Here is a 19434-nt window from a genome sequence, read left to right as displayed (position 1 = left end):
ACATTTGATATGTTCTAAATCTCAAAAGAATGTTAGCATTAGTGGCCTGATTTCAGTCATGGAGCTCAATATGGTGGTAGCTCTTGGTAGGCTGAGGCAGGGGGATTTCCAGTTTGAAATACTAACATCCTATGTCAAAACAACAAAAACAAAAACAAAAGTGAGAGTGTCATGGAAAATTCTAGAAAGTGCTCATCGTGATAAAAAGCCCATTAAGATAGACAGACCACTGTGATAGACAGCCCAATGTGATAGACAGCTCACTGTGATAGACAGCACACTGTGATAGACAACCCATTGTGATAGATAGCCCACTGTGAAAGACAGCCAATTGTGATAGATAGCCCACTGTGATAGACAACCCATTGTGACAGACAGCCCACTGTGATAGACAGCCCAATGTGATAGACAGCCCATTGTGACAGACAGCCCACTGTGATAGACAGCCCAATGTGATAGACAGCCCACTGTGATAGACAGTCAACTGTGATAGATAGCCCAATATTATAGACAGCCCACTGTGATAGACAGCCAATTGTGATAGACAGCCTACTATGACAGACAACCCATTGTGATAAACAGTCAACTGTGATAAACAGCCCACTGTGATAGACAGCCCATTGTGATAGACAGCCCACTGTGATAGACAGCCCATTGTGATAGACAGTCAACTCTGATAGTCCACTATGGCAGACAACCCATTGTGATAGACAGCCCACTGTGATAGACAGCCAATTGTGATAGACAGCCTACTATGACAGACAACCCATTGTGATAAACAGTCAACTGTGATAAACAGCCCACTGTGATAGACAGCCCATTGTGATAGACAGCCCACTGTGATAGACAGCCCATTGTGATAGACAGCCCACTGTGATAGACAGCTCATTGTGATAGACAGTCAACTCTGATAGTCCACTATGGCAGACAACCCATTGTGATAGACAGTCAATTCTGATAGACCGTCCACTATGGCAGACAACCCATTGTGATAGACAGCCCACTGTGATAGACAGTCCACTATGATAGACAACCCATTGTGATAGACAGTCAACTGTGATAGACAGCCCACTGTGATAGACGGCCCACTGTGATAGACAGTCAACTCTGATAGACAGTCCACTATGGCAGACAACCATGTGATAGACAGTCAACTGTGATAGACAGCCCACTGTGACAGATAGTTAGCTCCTGGGTCTTTCAGTGCAACTTTTAGACTTAAATACTCTAATGACATCCTGTGTTGGAGAAAGACAAGGAATATACCTGCATAACCAATGCTGCTAACATAACAAAGGTTTATATCTCACTCCACATAGCCAACGTGTTCCACAGAGCCTCTTCAGGACCCAGCTCAACAGATCTTGCACTGGCTTTAGGGGAAGAGACCAGGGAGACTTCCCATCCAGCTGTCAGATGGTTTTTAACTGACTGCCCTTGAGGCCAGTCATGAGGCCTGGATTGCCTTCAAAAGAGCTGGGACTTGTCTACCTTCCAATCAGAGAGGAGTACCAGACATGGGCAAAGAATCACGGGCTCCACCTTATCCACTCAGCTAACACAGCACAGCACATCCAGTTCGTGGTGATGTATATTATACAGTAAGTTTTAGATTTTTGTTTATTTGACTTTTGAATCAGAGATTGGCTTTGAACTGGCTAAGCTAGTTTAAGAAAGACAACCTTGAAGTCCCCATCTCCTTACCCCCATCTCCAAAACACTGGGATTAGAGGCATGCAAGAATACACCTGGCTTTTGTTCATTAATTCGTTGATGGTTTAAGGCATATAATAAAAATTTCCATCAATGTTGTCCATTTAAAGAGTCTTACAGTTGAGGTTTATACGCATGACAAAGGTCAAACCACAGTACCAACACTGATAAAGGAACCGTTGGGACTCTTTTATCAGTTAAGTACTTCTAAACCCACACGGAAGGCAAAGAAAGAGCGGGAACAAAAGGACTTTTGCCTGAACTATCTCCCAGTTGTAAAATAGTTCCTGGGGTTGTCTAACATTTAGAGATAAGAAAACGAGGCCGGGGAGAGCGTAAGCCTTTAGCTGTTAGCCAGGGACAGGATAGACCCCAAGAGTGATATCACAGAGTAGCTGTGACATGCTCTCTAAGTGTCAAAGGAAAATCCACTGCCCCTAATTCTGGAGCCCTGTTCTGTTCCCCTCTACCAAAGGAGTCATTTTCTTATCACTGCCAGGAATGACAAATGGCGTCAAAGCATATGCTGGCCTCTAGACTCTCTCGGTAGAGCAAGTAGCTGTGTGTCTTCCCAGCTCTTCTTATCCTGGCCCCTGTTAAATGTCTCCAGCTTGTGGGCTTCCCTCCCCCAGCTGCTCATTCCCACATAACCTTGGCATTTTGGCTTTGTGCTCTCCTGGTTCTCTCTCTTGTCTTCTCTTGGGCCCCTCTCTCTTGCCCCTCTCTCACTCCCCTCCCCACCGCCCATGGTCCATCCAGTCTGCTGGTCTTACTCAGTGTGCGACATTTTCTCCCACTCTGGACTCTTCCAGATGCCTCTGGCTGTACTCTCTCTCATACCTACAATAAAAACCTTCCCCTTGGGCTGGGCATGGCACACGCCTTTAATCCCAGCCCTCAGGAGGCAGAGGCAGGCAGATTTCTGAGTTCGAGGCCAGCCTGGTCTACAAAGTGACTTCCAGGACAGCCAGGGCTACACAGAGAAACTCTGTCTCAAATAACCAACAAAACAAAGCAAAGCAAAACAAAACAAACAAACCAACCAACCAAACCAAAAAAAAAAAAACCAACCTTCCCCTTAACCATACCTTGGCGAGGTCAAGTCCTCACTTTATACAATAAACAAGCTAGGATCCAAAGCCTAGTGAAGCTCTACAGTAATTGAAGATCCCCCCTCCCCCACCTCCATATCCTCATTTTTTTTGTTTGTTTGTTTTCGAGACAGGGTTTTTCTGTGTAGCCCTGGCTGTCCTGGCGTGCGCCACCACACCCAGCCCATAGCCTCAGTTTAATGCGAATGAACAGTCCGTGTTTTCAGGGCTGATTGGCTTTTCATAGTCATCACTCAGGGACTTCAGTCCCTCTCGGGGACTCAGTCATCTCTCAGCGTGTCTCTGAATCACTTTCCTGGGCTTGTCACCAAAAGGAGGTTAGCACATCCACACTCTAGTCAGCCAGAAAGGGGAGGACACTGAAGGGGGCGGATCTAGGCTCTGGCTTTGAAACCTTAGGGAAAACAGGAGGAGGAAGGACAAAAAGGAGACAGTGCATCGCTTTGTGGTAGGAGAGAGGGGTTGAGAGTAGGGGACTTAATCAGTCGAAAACGTAAAGATGACTCCATCGCTGTGACAGAAGACTGGAGGCAGCTGGCTTATAGAAAAGCACATTTTAGCTCATGGTCCAGGGTTTTCAGCTGGTGGTCACTTGGCCCTGTCCTCTGGGCTTGTGGTGAAGTAGAACATCATGGTGCTAAGTACACGGCGGGGCAAAGTCATTAACTCACGGTGGCTGGGAAGCAAAAGAGAGGAAGGATCTGGACCCCCGGGGGGGGGGGGTCCCTTCAGGACGAATGCCTGTGACATCATTTCCTTCCACAAGGTCCTGCCTTCTAAAGGCACCACCACTTCCTGGTAATGACACAGGCTGGTGACTGAGCCTTTCAACATGTGAGCCCTTGGGGACATTTAACGTACAGTCAGAGGACAGACTGCTGTCTCCTCTCTCTCTGCAACTTCTTTTATCTTAAGTGAACTGAGGAGAAGAGAAACCCAGAGGGCTTGTCAGTGAATGAGCACTTCATGATTGTGTGGTTAAAGGGTGCTGAAAAGGGAGCCATGTTCCCGGCCTGGAAGAGTTAAACAAGCCGAGGGGGTTCAGGGCTGAAGGGGGTGCTGAGGCTGAGGCTGAGGGTCTCAGGTAGGTTGGATTTTCTATTTAGCCAAACAGTCAGGAAAATATTTTCCTAAGCCACATGCAGTGGCTGTAATCCCAGCACTGAGCTAGGATGCTTACTAAGCATTGAGAGGCTGAGGCAGGAGAATTCCTAGTTTGAGGTCAACCTGTGCTACAAAGGAAGTTTGAGGCCGTGATGAGCTACACATTGAGTCCCTGTATTAATAAAAGAGCAAATTTAAACCTATTTCACCTACTTTTATATTGTAATAATTGTGATTTTTAAGTATACACTGCTGTCCTGTAAACCAACATGATAACACTGTAATGGCAGGGAAGCCATTACAAACACACTGCTGTTTCCATTCCGGTCGGGGCAATTAAGGAGGGGCTTTTATCGCGACTTCAGTAACTGGGAGAATTTCATTCATAAGAAAATGTTTCAAAGATAAGGCAAGGGGCGGGTGAAGAAGAAAGCATCATGGGGGTTGGGGGAGGGGTCAGGAGGAAGACTCGTGCGGGTTTTATCTCTGACAGGATGGTGACTTTTGCTGTTTCCTGCCTTCAAGAGTGTTGTAGGATTTTTGTGTTTTCTAGAGACAGTTTCACTCTGTTGCGCATGCTGGCCTGGAACCTGCCCTCTAGCTCAAGCTGGCCTCAGACTCACAGTGCCCCAGCTGCTTCCCATATGAAATGCAAGGCTCTCCTGCGCTCTGCAGATGTCATAAGCCAATTAGGCAGGTGTGACAGATGCGGCCAGCTCGGAGGCGACTGAAATGTGATTCCCTGGCTAGGAGGGAGACTGGGTCCTGTTACTCCTCCTGAGAGATCCTCTCTTGGGCACTGCTTTTTAACCCTCAGACAGACTCTATCAGGAGCTGGGGCTGAGAGATTTCCTCAGCCCTTCAAACCGGGATGAGCAGGTGGCATCCTTCTGTAGGAGCGGGGAGAAGTGCCTGTACTCTCTTCTCGGGGTAGCTCAGGCTGCCTCCAGCAGCAAGGAAAACCCGGATCTAAGGGATGCTCTAGCGCTCCAGGCAGTTGCCAGTTTTTTAGCAGCCTCTAGCTCCACCTAAGGTTTGTCTCTGCTAATTGCCACCCTGTTTTAGTAAAATAAAAGTTGCGGGAGTGGAGGGGAGGGGCCGGTTTACTTGCTTTTTTTTTTTTTTTTTTTTTTTCTTCTGGAGTGTTCTTTTCACTCCAAATTTGTCTTTCCTCCATTTCAGTCATCGATTTCTATTGCCGAAAGCAAAACGACCAGGTTCTCAACGGAAGCACAGACGAGGGCCGCTTTTGAAGCGGTCTAAAAACAGGAGCATGGTTTTTGGGAAGAGCTAAAAGAGGGCCTAGAAGAAACGCCACGTTCTTGGTACAAAGAGGTAGTTTGTGGTAGGAAGCTTAACATTTAGAATTTCAAGGTGCACAGAAACATTGAAAGCGGTTATTCAAATGTAGCCTCACGAAGTTAGCTGAAGCTGGGCATAGTGGCTCATATAACCCTCAAATGGAAGAGGTGGAGGCAGGGGGATCAGGAGTTTAAGGTCATCCTCCACCAGGTACTTAGAAGACTACCTGAGCTCCATGAGACTAAGCTCGAGGTCCCGCCAACCCCCAACAGGAGAAGAAGTTAGGAGCACAAATTCAAGCCAATCAAAGAACTCTAAGCGTTTATGATTTCATGTTGAAAACTTAAAAAAGGCAAATTCATGATCAACACTCTTACCAAAGACTTAAAATGCCCACTATAGTGTTATTTATTGTGGTAAATTTTTTTGAGAAGCTTTATTGTCTGGTAACTAAATGATAAATTATGATACAATGAACTTGAATACTTGTAAATAGTTTTAAAACCATTTTGTGTGTGTGTACATGCATGTGTGTGCGCATACGTGCCCTAATCTATATATGTGCACCATAATCATGCAGGTGCCCTCAAAGTCCAGAGAAGGTGCTAGAGTCCCTGGAACAGATGGTTGTGAGCCATTCAATATTGGTGGTGGGACCAGAACCTAGGCCGTCTGCAAGAGCAGCAAGTGCTCTTAACGGCTGAGCCATCTCTCTAGCACCCCAAAAATAGATTTTTGAAAAATCCTTGCAGGACTGAAAAGGTTAAATGTTAAATAAAAGAATATTGATCTTGTCTAGCATATCTATGTACCTGATATATGTAGAAAATTAAGAGAATAGTAGATTTTCTGCCTATAGTTGCTTCCTGTTTCTTTTCTTTTCTTTTCTTTTTTGGTTTTTCGAAACAGGGTCCTGTGTCTATTTTTAGAACATCTACAGTGATCAATTATCATTTTTCATTATCAGGAAAACTTTTGTGACTATTAATATTACAATGTTATATCTAACATTGATATAATGAGAATTAATTGAAGCAACTGGACTTAGGAATAATAAGGTGTATTTTGGGTGTAAATGTTCTGGTTTTTGAAAAGACTAAATATATTTGTAGGAAAACAATAACAGCAAACCCCAAACACAAGCATGTAGACTTTGTGTGTGTGCTTCTGTGGCACACAGGCTGTTTCCCTAGCTTGAGACATTTCTGTGAGACCACTGATACACATTCTCTCTCACTACTCACCAAATTCCCACAATTCCCATTGGAAAATGAGTTGAAATCCTGAAAATAACAAGAAAATCTGAATGCTCCATAAGCCACTCTCTTCAGTGCCAGCTTGTATGCTCTGAAATCAACTCCCAGGGCAAGCAGATGAAGTGAGGAGCTGGGCCTTAGCTCCCTGGCCAGGGTGGCACGAGATCGCCTTTCTAGGGTTACAGTGCAAACATAAGTGGAAAAAGAGCAGAAAAGCCAGGTAGCTTATAACCAGCCAGAACCCACTGGGCGAATTCAGCACCCTCTAAGACAGTTTAAAATACACAAAAATACAGTTTATCTAGAAAAAGCCATTTACCACGGAATTATTTAAGTTAGCATCTCTGGTTGGCTCCAGAGGACCTGGAAATCTATTTCTTTCTCTCTTTTTAAAGATTTATTGATTTTATGCTGTGTGTACACCATCACTATCTTCAGACAGATCAGAAGAGGGCATCCGATCCCATTACAGATGGTTGAGAGCCACCATGTGGTTGCTGGGACTTGAACTCAGGACCTCTGGGAAACAATCAGTGTTCTTAACCTCTCAGCCATCTCTCCAGCCCTGAAATCTATTTTCAAACACACCAAAATCCTTTCCCATCCTGAAGCAGCTAGTCTGGGAGCCCGTTGGTGTGTAGTAGTGAACTCCAAGCTGTAGTTCAGAGTTCAGCCACTTATCTTTGGGGTTCAGACAGCCTGGAAACCCACAGTAAGCCCCTCTTCTGGGTGGCAGCCAGGCACGGGAAGGGAGCTTGAAAACGCAAAAGCACAAATACAAGGGCTTATTATTTTCTTTCCCAACTATGGAGCATTCAGGAAAAATTAACCCTCTCATTTGTTAACCTCAATGACAGGCTTCAACTGATCTGTAGCCTCAGACGGCACAGATAATTGCACTAATTAGTTTGTTAATGGAGGGACAGCAGGGCAGGGAGCTTCGGGGAACTCAAGTAATTAAGCTGAATTGAAGGATGAGGAGGAAGAGGGAGGAGTGGGAAGGAGGGAGGAGTGAGAGAAGTATGCAGAGAGGAGGAGCTGGAGGAGAAGGGGAGGAGGGATAAAAGCAATCAGGAGGAGGAAGGAGAGGGTAGGGTGAGCTGTCTTACAAACTTGACATGCAGGCTCCAGATGTATGGAAGAAATTCTATGGCAGGGCTCTTGGGCCACATTTCTTTTCTTTTCTTTTCTTTTCTTTTCTTTTCTTTTCTTTTCTTTTCTTTTCTTTTTCTTTCAGTTTTTCAAGACAGGGTTTCTCTGTGTAGCCCTGGCTGTCCTGGAACTCACTCTGTAGACCAGGCTGTCCTTGAACTCAGAGATCCACCTGCCTCTGACTTCAGAGTGCTGGGATTGAAGGTGTGTGCCACCACCGCCCCGGCTTGGACCACTTCATTCTTGTTAGTGTTAGGCCTCAAGGCTAAACGTGATGAGGAATGATGGGAACTTCCTGTGGGTAGTAAGAAAGCCACAGGGCACAGGGGTGTGTGTGTGTGTCTGTGTCTCTCTCTGTGTGTGTGTCTGTGTGTGTCTGTGTGTGTGTGTCTGTGTGTCTCTGTGTGTGTGTCTGTGTGTGTGTGAGTGTGTGTGTGTGGTGTGTGTGTGTGTGTGTGTGTGTGTGTGTGTGTGTTTGTATCTTGAAAGTGAAAAATAGGAAAAAAGCAACCAGGGGTTTAAAATTTCCCAAGTACTGACACCCTAGAGTTACTCCCACATCGGCTTGCTTGTCCTTTGCTGCCAGTCACTTCCTCACTTGGAAGTGATTGTTTAGTTATCCCATGGCACTTTCCTGTGGAGTGGAGTTCTAAATTTAAAACAGGAATCCAAAACTGCAAGGCTTGCCACAGCGGGTTGCTAGGATGGGAGTCTCCTTTAGGAGTAGAGGGAGGTAATTGGGCCAGGAGAATAGCTCTCTTTCTTCAATGGTACACATGGCATCAACTCCTCTGTTCCTTTCCCTTTTTCAGGAAATGGTAAACAGGCAAAGAGGGAGTTCCAGACCCCGTGGAGCAGAGCACTACAGACCTGCAGGAAGTGGCATTCCAAGTCTGGCTTCTAAGCCTGTCATTTCATGAGCCTAAAAAAGCAAAGCAATGCTCACACCAGAGACAGCATCAGTTGTGGGAAGGCTGCTCTCATACGTCCCGTGGGTGCTGGTGTCTAGGTGCTATGATTTTAAAACACAAGCCATAATTAGAAATGAAAGAGGAAACCGAACAGCTTTCAAGGAAAGGTTGTGGCTACCTGGAGACTTTTCGAGACACAGTGAGGGCTGGGTGGCATAGCTCCTTGCACATAAATGTGCATCCCTGGGTTTGATACCCATCATTGCCTCAAGCAAACAAGTGAAATGCTGAATGCACATGCGCAAGTGCACACACACACCACACACACACACACACACACACACACACACACACACACACACACACACGTACAGACAGACAGACATACACTACATGCCTACATTATCTGTCTGTGGTAGGGGTTGAACCCAGGTCCCTGTAGACCTTGCACACAGCAAACAAGCACCACTGAGCCACGCCCCTAGTGAGCCACACCCCTAGCCCTTGAAACCTAGTTTTGTATGAAGGATACAGGCTTACACTTGCTGCTTTACTTTAAGACTCTAAAGATCTTTCATTTTCTTTATCTATTTTCCAAGAGATATGGAAATGTGTATGTGGCCCTGGCTGTCCTGGAACTTGCTTTGTAGACCAGGTTGGCCCTCAAACTCAGAGATCAGCCTGCCTCTGGGATTAAAGGTGCACACAGTGGGTGGAGAGACAGCTCAGTGGTTAGAGGTCCCTGAGTCCAGTTCCCAGCAACCGCATGGTGGCTCACACCCATCTGTAATGGGACCTGATGCCCTCTTCTGGTGTGTCTGAAGAGAGCGACAGTGGACTCACATACATAAAATAAATGTTAAAAAAAAAAAGGTACACACATGCCACTAACACTTGGGTGGCTTTAAAGATCTTTAAAACGTTAAGTCTGAGATTGAAATGTATATTAATTTCCCTAAGACATTTGTCTGGTCCATCTGAATCATGTTTCTGGTACTTTAGAGGTCAATTTTGGATGTTAATTCTCTAGATGTATGCATTCTGCATACCCAAGGGTAAGACATTCTTTGAACCAAATACACACGAAGAAACTAATTACAGGAGACTGCTGGCATTCATTCCTCGGTGTTTTTATTGGCCCTGGATCGACAATGCCTGAGTCTCCCTTGAGTAAATGTATTTTTACCTTTTATTTTGAAATCTTTAAAACTTTTAAATGTTGCTCGTTGTGGGGGCACATGCCTTTAATCCCAGCACTTGGGAGGCAGAGGCAGGCGGATTTCTGAGTTGTAGCCTGGTCTACAAAGTGAGTTCCAGGACAGCCAGGGCTATACAGAGAAACCCTGTCTTAAAAAACAAACAAAAAAAAGAGCTGTGTGAGAACTGTGTCCAGACTTAAGAGATGGCCCAGCTGGGGCAGAGATGAGAGAAGGGAGATGGCGTGGCTTTGACACACTGTGTGGGGACCTGGAAAGCATCCCCCATACCAGCAGCGTGTCTGCATGGTGAGAAGAGTAAGAGGACAGTGTGTGCCGGCCTCAGCAAAGCTGAAGAGACCAGAAAGAATAGAGGTCCCAGAGTAAAAGGAGGTTCATTTTGCTTTGCTTGCTATATTCAAAGCATTAACATAGGGACGGATAGAGGAAAGCCCTAGGTGCCAGAGGACAGATGTATAGTTTAGTATGGCTTTCGCCTAGCATGGACATGGTTTTAGGCTTCACCCCAGACCCCCAAATAAACAAGATGCTAAGTTAAATTAGAATTTCAGATGGTTTTTAATGTGTCTCTTATATCACATATACTCAGACAGACTCAAATTTAACTGGTTACCTTATGTTCTTTTCTGAATTTGCTCATCTTTCACAGAGGAGCCTCATCTTCAGTCTACCTAATGAAGAAATGAATACTTATACTCACACTATAAGGCATTTATCAGTGCAGCTGCAGAATCAGAGTAGGAGACCTCCCTAATACAAGTGCACATGGCAGAGATGATAATGTTCTTGGCAAACGACTGAAGTCTGACGAGTGACAGGTGGCTTCATCTGACTGGAGTCAGTCCTGCGTGACCGCTCCTCTTCACTCACTGCTGTGTACCCCTCTGCCCAGTTCCTCAAGCTCTCACCACAAACCTGAGGACGCTCACGTCTGCTTTCCTCCCAGGACTGTAGGAGAGAAGTATGCACAAGGCACCCGAGCATGGGAGGCTCTCCCTACATGCTAATCCCCACTGTGAATCAAAACGTCACAGGGCAAGCAGGCTGCCTGTCACAAATACTTATGTTAGTGGCATTCAGTAATAACAAGGTTGGATTAAGTAATTTTATTTCCATGATCATCTATTTACACTGTACAGATACTAATGAAAAGCACCCACAAGTTCACAGTACAATACAATATATTTACTTTAAAAATATATTCCTTTATAAAAGGTTCATAGAACATTGGCATGTCCATGTGACAAACTCTCAAAGCCTGTCACCAATTTTGTGATAACCAGAATGCTTCCAAGTACTGTCAGTTCACAATCACAGGTCACCATTAGAGTTGTAAATACGTACAGGTTTTAAATAAAAAAAGTGAATTCTACAGTGGAAAGTCTTGAGGCGACACTCATTAGTTCGTTAACATAAATACGTTCATGGAGATGTCTGTCATAGTAACGCACAAAAGCAAACACTCCACTCAACGACACATCTCAGGAGTCACAATTCTCTACTTCTTCTTCTTGGCTGCTTCTCCTGGCTCCACTCTGCGAATCTTAGATGCCCGCTCATCTTTGTCATCATCTTGAAGAGGGAAAGAAGAGAGCTTTCTTAGTTCTCTAAAAATCAACACAAAACACACATTCAGCTTTATGCCGAAACAGTTACTCACTGGACGTTTAAAGGCATACTAATAAAAACTAAATACTAATTTTTAGAACACGGATATTAAATTACATATAAAATGGTTTAATTGTAGCAATATAATATTTGCAAACTGACCTTTTAGAGGCAAGTTAATAATGTCGTCGCATAAGATATTTTGGTGAAAATCAGCTTTTTCTGAAACACTCACTCCGCAAACTCTCCAGCACAAACAGTACATCCATTTAGATACAGTCCATACTTCACAGCATAGAGCACTGCTCCTTCTACAAAGCATGCATCTTCTAGCCGTGCCGAGTAACCACCAGCGTGACTTGTCCTCTCAGATTTCACCTCCAGTCTTATGATTATTAACCCACCACACAAGTGGAGGTTCAGACAACCTCGCAGGTGTCTGCTCTAATTCTGGACCAGTCCTCCTAGGAGGTCAGAACATCCTAATGGCAACAGAATAAGCAGGCTCCACCTTCAAGTTAAGGGAAAGTTGGATGAAGGAAGACTACTGAACTATACAGTAAACAGCACCCACTGCCCCACACAGTCATTGTCTGCGGACACAGAAAATTTCCATTAATAAAAATGTCAATTCTGACAAAGCAGACCTTTTCATCCTATTAAAAACAAAAACCCAAGCACTTTATTTAAGTGGTTCAGTAAACACAGGCAGCTGCAGCGGATTAGCTGCTAATTCCCATCTCCCTTAATGAATGTGTGCTGTAAAGAATCCCAGCCAAAGCTGGGTGGTGGTATGTCTCAAATCCAGGAGGATGAGACAGGAGAACTGCTATCAGCTTGGGGCCAGCCTGGGCTTTATAGCAACTGCATCCCACCTCAGAAGAACTCTATATACATAAACATAACTTCTGACTTCCCTACTTCCACAGAGCAGGGACTAAATCCACCCTAGCCTATGCCTTTCAGACAACCGCTCTATACTAAACACCCTTAGCTGTCTTTGACTTTATCCCCCATCCCCTTCCTTCCTATGTCACGCAGACTTGCCTGATTTTATAATCTCCCTGCCTCGAGCCTTCTAGGTACTAAGTTGACAGACATGAGCCTCCATGTTGGCTTAAGTTTACTTTTTGATGAACATGATACCCAAAGCCCAACAGGTATAATATGGTGACATATAAACGATTTTGATTTTAAGATGCCTTCATATTTAAAATTGCTAAGGTTAACCTAACTGCTAAGGTTAAAGCACAAATTCTGTGAAGAAAATCTGTAACTTAGGCTGGATATGAATGTCTGACACCCCTGCTTCCACTTCCTAAGTTTAGGGATATTGGTGTAAAGCCACTATACCCATTAAAACAATTAGCTAGAGCTTAATTATCAAGTTAACCTTGAAATTATTTTCAGAAACAGTAGTATGAAAAGTTGAAAGCATTTTTGAAGACTTCCATGAAACACATTAACACACATTAGTAAGGGGCATTTCTGCTTTTATTCTGACACTACAGGTAAGTCTACAGATAAAACTGAAACCACATACTACAATTGAGAAAGTGAGTTCCCATGACTGAAGCACGAGGGCTCACACCCTCTAGTGGCACAGTTAGGAACTGCCTTAAACACCAGGGCAGGACAGACAGCTATTGGTTAATAAAGCTATGGCCACCCGAGTTTTACTTATCAACACTTCACAGTTGCTAAAGAAGAAGCACTGTTAGGCAGCGAGGGACAAGGCTTGATTTAACCTCCTCTATATTCTGAACATAAGTAGCAAAAATGACCAGAGGAAGAAGACTATGGGAAGGTAAAATAAAAGCCAGGTAGCTTAATAATTACTTACAAACTATAGGTTAAAAAATGTCAGGGGTTGGAGAGATGGCTCTAGATCAGAATTTGAATTCTCACAGCCTTTGCAAAAAGCCTGATCAGTTAACTCATGTCTGTCATCTCAAAGCTCACATGGCAAGGTGGGAGGCAGAGACAGAATTCCCAGCTCTAAAGCCAGCCTGACATGGCATACATACATGAATGGCAGAGAAAAAGTCAAACAAGGTAGAAGATAAGGCTGACACCCAGGGTGGTCCTCTGGTCTCCACGTTCACATGTGTACAAAGAGGAAATGTCAGGCAAATTAATATTTTCAGCAACTTCCTATGGCACGGGAGTGTGCACTGGCTGAGGATGTGGCTGAGTAGGTCGAGTGTTCGCCTAGCACACAGAAAACCCTAGGTTCAACATCTAGGAGCACAGAATAGAGGGTGGTACAGACGTGTGATCTCAGTTTGAGAGGCAGGGGCAAGAGGATCGGAAGTTCACGGCCATCTGGCTACATAGTGTCAGACCCAATTTCAAAAAAGGAGGGGGGCTATTTATTACAAGAGTTATATTCAGTAACCAACACACAAGTCCAAATTAACAATTTAATATTTATCTATTTTTAATGTGCGTGCCACCCCTGAAACCCCACTTACTTCCTGAGACAAGGTTTCTCTTCTGTCTGGCATTTACCAATTGTTAGACAGGCTGGCCTTCAGGCCCCAAAGGTTCTCCTGCCTCTGCCTCCCTGGGATCAGGATGATAAGCAGGCATCACTACATCAGCATTTGTAGGTAGATCCTGGGATCAAACCCAGGTCCTCAGGCGTGTGAGGACAGCCCTGTAAGACTGTGCTACATCCTCAGCCTCACTCAGGTGACTTTTGAGTCATGCCATGTGGCTTTAAACCAGAAAAAAACGAGTTCTTTTTGTCCTTTTCCACTGCTAACATTCACTTTTCAACCAAAAGGATAGAACTCGCTATGGTAATATGGGTGCTTTTGCCATTTATTTGAATTTCTGATAATTGAACCCAAAAATTAAAAACAGAGGATTCTTGCTTCCTTGGTCTTTATCCTCAAGGGACAGAGATGTAAGAGCACTAGACTGCGACAACCCGGATGTCAACTCTGGTCCCGGAGAAGAATGGTTAGTTCTTAACCAGTGAAACAGGGAGGAAGCAACCTCAGCTTAACAAGACACAAATCCTATTTCAAGGTTGAACTTAAGTCTTAATTTGTCAGTTCCTAATGGTGTGCACGTAGGCAAATTCCTTCATGTCAGACTGTATTCTAATCTGCAAGACTGATAAGCAACTATGAGTAACTATTGTGTCAGTTTGCTAAGAATATTAAAAGTATTTACTGTGACCTTGGGTAAGTCTTAAGCTTTCATTTTTATATTTACCTGTTCTAGTTTTGTAGGACTCTATAAGGATTACTTTATTCAAAAATATCTTTTAATCAAAGTACCATATAATAATGTATTAAAATTCACACTTTATTAAAGATCTTAAAAAAAAAAACCAGCCCAAACCTGGACATAGTATATACCTATAATCCCAGTGCCAGGGAGGTAAAGGCAGGGGAACAGGGGTTCAAGGTCATCTTCAGCTATGTCAGATGCTGCCTTGCCAAACAGATCAAAAGAGTGCGTGTAGACTCCTGCCAGTAGCAGCCCTTCTCTTAAACATCTCTCTCTATGGTTGGCCCTTGTATTGGAAGATCAGAAATTTGTTTAACAAAAAAGCAAACGGCTTTCAGAACGACAGTCTAAAACGCTGAGCTCAGTCTAACAGCCAGCCTCTGAGTGCTCACAATGTACTAGAGTAACCTAGGCCACACACAGGACCAGATCAGAGCTTGCTGCCTGACAAACTGTATTGCAGAAGGCCTTGTGAAAAGCAGCCACACACAACTAAGTTAGCAGCACTAGCACATCCCAGGTAAAGGAGAGGAAATACTAGAAAAATTTCCACTTTGGTTTCTGTAAGATGAATGGCTTTACCAGCCAAGAGTTTAAAGCATTCGGTCCAGACTATTGGCAATACCCACCAAAGCAAGAACCCATCCCAGTGTGGTCCACCCAGGTCTGAGTTTCAAGATAAAAATGCTGGGATGGAGCCCCAAAATGACGGTGGTGAGGGGGACCGAACGGGTCACACAACTCTCCAGCTCTCTTCAGTTTGTAGAGGTTCGGGGGCAAGCCAGTTACACAATCAGATATCAACTGTAGAAGCTCACTACTAGCTACAGTTGGAGACAGAGATTTGCAGGAAGAGATTACTGCAGCAGTCTAGGCACGACAGAAACGAGATTACCAACAAGGCAAGGAAATCAAACCACTCCAGGCCTGCTCCTACACAGCTGCTTCACGCTGCAACCCTGATTAGCTGAAGCACTGCTGTCTCAACAGAAGCGAAGCCTTCAGTGGGTCACAAATGCAGGACAAGGACCCGCGAGCGAGTTCACACCCGCCGCTCTAATAAGGCATCATACCCAGAGACCTCTGAGACTACTTTCAGGCAGAATCCTTACAAACGGAGCGGAAACGTGGGTTGCTGGCACACACCTTCAGTCCTAGCACTGAGATACTGAGGCACAGACAGGCTGGGCTGGCCTCACTCAAGAGACTGGTCTACATAATGAGTTCCGAGAACATTCAGGTTACATAGACCTTGTCTCCCCCCAAAACAAAACAAAAAACCCGAACGATCGAAAGACCGTTAGCATCCAAAGACAATTTCTGGGCAAGCCTTCCAACTCACTAGGCTGTAAACCTTGTCCGGAAGGATTTTCTTCTTTCTGAGTGCTGAAATCTTAAACAACAACACTCCTCTCTCTTACCTGATTCCACTGTCTCCTCCCCTTCAGGCAGAAGCCTGGCTTTCTTGGCGTTCTGTGGGGCATCGTCTCCATTGTCTTCATAGATATTCGACCATTTGATCGCCATGTCCAGCTCTGGCGGCGGCGGCTTCTTCTCAGTAGTGTAGGTCTCTGGGGGCGGCACGCAGTTGGACTTCCAGATCTTGAACTCCTTTGGAGGCTGTCGAGTAAGCACATTAAGAAACCCTGTGACGAACCGAGGTTCCCGCGATGGATACGAGCGCATGCACCTCCCTGCTCATCATTCTGGCTGACTTTCCTCTTTCTTTCTTTTTTAAAATCCTTTAGGCTTAAAAGACACTTTTTTTTTTCCATCAACATCACAACACTGTTAGGTGAAAAAGTCAAAGGGTTCCCTGGATAAATAAAGCTAATAACTTTTAGTTACCAAAGGAGGATGCAGTCCCAGATACTACGGCCAGGCTGACCCCTTCAGGAGGCTGCAGCAGAGACGCTGTCTTGGAGGCAGCAGCGCAGGCACTTCGGCGTCAAAGGGAAGGGGTCTCGGGGAGAAGCTGCAGCGGGGGGCGGGGAGTCACCACCGTTAGTCGTCGCCCGGCTGGGACCCCCGAGCGCGGAGGGGCGGGCCCGGGCTGACACCCCCCGGGCTCCCGGGGCCGTGGGGACGCGCGGCGCGGCGCGGGCTGAGTGCGAGCCGGGGGTGGGCGAGCGGGCGGAGGGGCAAGCGGGCGTCGGGCCCCGGGGCGGCCGCGGGGCCGGGGATCTCACCTCCTCCGGCGCTTTCACCACATGCCGCTCCCAGTCGATCTGCTTGTTGAGCGGGTTGTAGAGGAAGGCCGGGCGGGTCACGCTGCGGAACAGCTCGTCCGGGCCGGGCAGCCGCTTCTCCGCCTGCTTCCCGCGGCCGCCCGTCGTCGGAGCCGAGGCCGCCTCCTTGCGACCCGCGTCTTCCGGCTCGCTGTTCTCATCCGACGAGTCGGAGCTGCTGCTCCCGTAAGCCGCGAAGTAGCTCAACGGGTCCTTCTCTTCGGCTGCCATGACGGCCGCGGGTTCCCACCCTCTCTCGGCCGGAAGCCGGAAGCCGGAAGCCACGGCTGATCCCGCCCCCCAGGCTGGCGAGTTATCCATTTGCGCCCCCTAGCGGCGGAGCCGCGCTCCTACTCATGGGCGGAGATTGGAAGGATGCTGGAGGCGGGGATTCCACAGCCCTCAAGCAAGTTATTTATTTGTTTTTTCTTAAGGATCTCTGGGAAAAAGCAGCGGGAGCCTTAGGATACCCGGAGGGAAATCAGTGGCCACAGTCACACTCTGGGCTTGTAATTTAAAGCAGAGAAAAACCAAACATGCATACCTATAATCCTAGGCAAATTTGAGGGCCAGCGAGGTGCATGTAAGTCCTTTCTTAACAGCTAATACAGTGCAGGAGACGTTGTCTACCAAACAGTAAGAACAAGCAAGCAGGGGGTGGGGGCGCACACTTCTAACCCCAGCACTTGAGAAGATGAGACCGGAGTATTGCCACAAACTAGAGGTCAATGGTGAAATTTTACAGCCCCCCACCCCAAGTTGGTACCATTGTAAATATTTAGATCCCAGTTAAAAATGCCTGGTCAGAGGTGACATAGTCATTAATAACTTGCCATTTGGTCTGATTCTTATCTGCTAAATTCTACAGAAAAATACGAAGTCTGGTAATGGAACGGGCTAGACTGCCTTGTTCAGGTTTATATTCCTAGTATTTATTTTGGTGACCGTCCCTGGAGTACATCAAGGAATATTGCTGGGTTGTAATTTCTGAGATAATAGGTCTGAGTGTTTCTAGAAAAACTTCCTTCCGTCCAAGTACCTAGACTTGACAGAGATACAATTGTTCCCAAAGTACAAAGTCCTGGGTTACCCAAATCATCCTCAGATCTGACATCATTAGCAAATTCAGGGTCCCCTCACGCACCCTCCAGCCTGGTAATGTGACAAAATTGTAGAACCCGCTGAAAGCTGAGTAACCACGTGTATATAGCTACAGTTTACTGCAGCAAATATAGCATAAGTCCAACCAAGGGAAGATGGGCGAGGAGCGGTCCAGAGGAGTCCTCATTCAGAGCTTCCGGTTACCCTCCGGAAACATGAACCAAATCAGTGCAGCTCAGGAGGCAGAGCTCGCTGCCTGGTACTGGGTTCCAGTACCAGCACCCATATAAACTGGGCATGGTGGTGTGTATTTGTAATCTCAGCGCGTGGTGGAAATGGGGTGAATGTACAAGGCTCCGACACCCGTGGCCGTGCTTGTTTATATAATGAGTTTGGGGAAAAACCATAGGGAAGGTACATGGACAAGTGAAACCCCAGGATGTCCAGGAAACTTTAGAGTAGCATCAAGATGCTGGGCTGGCAGAAGGCTCTTAGATGGGGTAAAGAATCTCTAGCATTAAAAATTTAAACTTGAGAGCTGGAGAGATGGCTCAGGGGTTAAGAGCACTGACTGCTCTTCCAGAGGTCCTGAGTTCAATTCCCAGCAACCACATGGTGGCTCACAACCATCTGCAATGGGATCTGATACCCTCCTCTGGTGTCTGAAGACAGCTACATTATACTCATCTACATAAAATAAATATTTTTTTTCGAGACAGGGTTTCTCTGTGCAGTCCTGGCTGTCCTGGAACTCACTCTGTAGACCAGGCTGGCTTCGAACTCAGCAATCCACCTGCCTCTGCCTCCCAAGTGCTGGGTTTAAAGGTGTGTGTCACTACTGCCTGGCTTAAAATAAATAAATCTTAAAAAGAAAACAAAAAGAATATTTGGCAAGAAATAGCAATGGGTTCCTAAAAACTAAAGTAACAAAAATTTTTTATTTTTTACAAAAGCTAAACTCGAGAGAGAATAAGGAAGGGTAAGAGAGGAGACTGGAGACTGCAGAGTAGGTACAGAAAGGGGACCACAGGGAGAAGGGCACAGCATGAGCCAAGTGGCAGGTTGTCGGCAAGTGTCAGGTTAAGTCAGATGAACTAGCGGGAGACTGCCCTAGGAAAAGGCCTAAGCTTTAAGCTATATTAGAAGTCTCATGTCCTTATTTATACTATTGGTGGATCTGAGAAAGTCCCACTATAAAAGATGTAAGCTGTCTACAATGGACCTGTATTAATTATTAATAAAGGGCAGATTAACTAAAGGTAACATGGGCTGGGATAAACTGGTTGGTTGTCTGTAGTGATGGGACTTAAATAAAAGTTCTGACCTTGAAAAGAAAATTAAACTCAAAAAGTTTCATCAAGGGCTACAAGGTGGCTCAGTAAGGTGCCTACTGCACACACAGGACTCCCCTGTGAGTGTGGGTTCCCAACACCCATATAAAAGTTGGTGTAGTGGTTCATTTGAAACCCTAGGGCCTGGGGACGCAG

The 19434-nt window shown here is 45.7% G+C and overlaps 1 protein-coding gene across 4 annotated transcripts; it reads right to left on the bottom strand.

Moving 5' to 3' along the window:
- Nucleotides 1–10306: 10306 nt before the first annotated feature.
- On the bottom strand, nucleotides 10307–17122 carry 2410004B18Rik (RIKEN cDNA 2410004B18 gene). Of its 4 annotated transcripts, none has more exons than NR_151446.1 (4): nucleotides 16808–17122; nucleotides 16467–16593; nucleotides 16040–16238; nucleotides 10307–11374 (listed from the first exon to the last, which is right to left on the bottom strand). NR_151446.1 is itself a non-coding variant. In NM_001356284.1 (3 exons), exons 1-3 carry the CDS (start codon nucleotides 17075–17077, stop codon nucleotides 11367–11369), a joined length of 477 nt encoding a protein of 158 aa, NP_001343213.1. In that variant the 5' UTR covers nucleotides 17078–17122; the 3' UTR covers nucleotides 10307–11366. The 4 variants fall into 4 exon arrangements, 2 of the variants coding, with proteins under 2 accessions (NP_001343213.1, NP_079831.1); NR_151445.1 differs by having other exon boundaries at nucleotides 10307–11339; NM_001356284.1 differs by lacking the exon at nucleotides 16467–16593.
- Nucleotides 17123–19434: the final 2312 nt, after the last annotated feature.

Source organism: Mus musculus, chromosome 3 (genome assembly GCF_000001635.26).
Source record: "Mus musculus strain C57BL/6J chromosome 3, GRCm38.p6 C57BL/6J".
Taxonomy (NCBI): Eukaryota; Metazoa; Chordata; class Mammalia; order Rodentia; family Muridae; genus Mus; species Mus musculus.
Note: the sequence above shows the minus strand (reverse complement) of the source record. Positions and strands in the feature narration are given on the sequence as shown.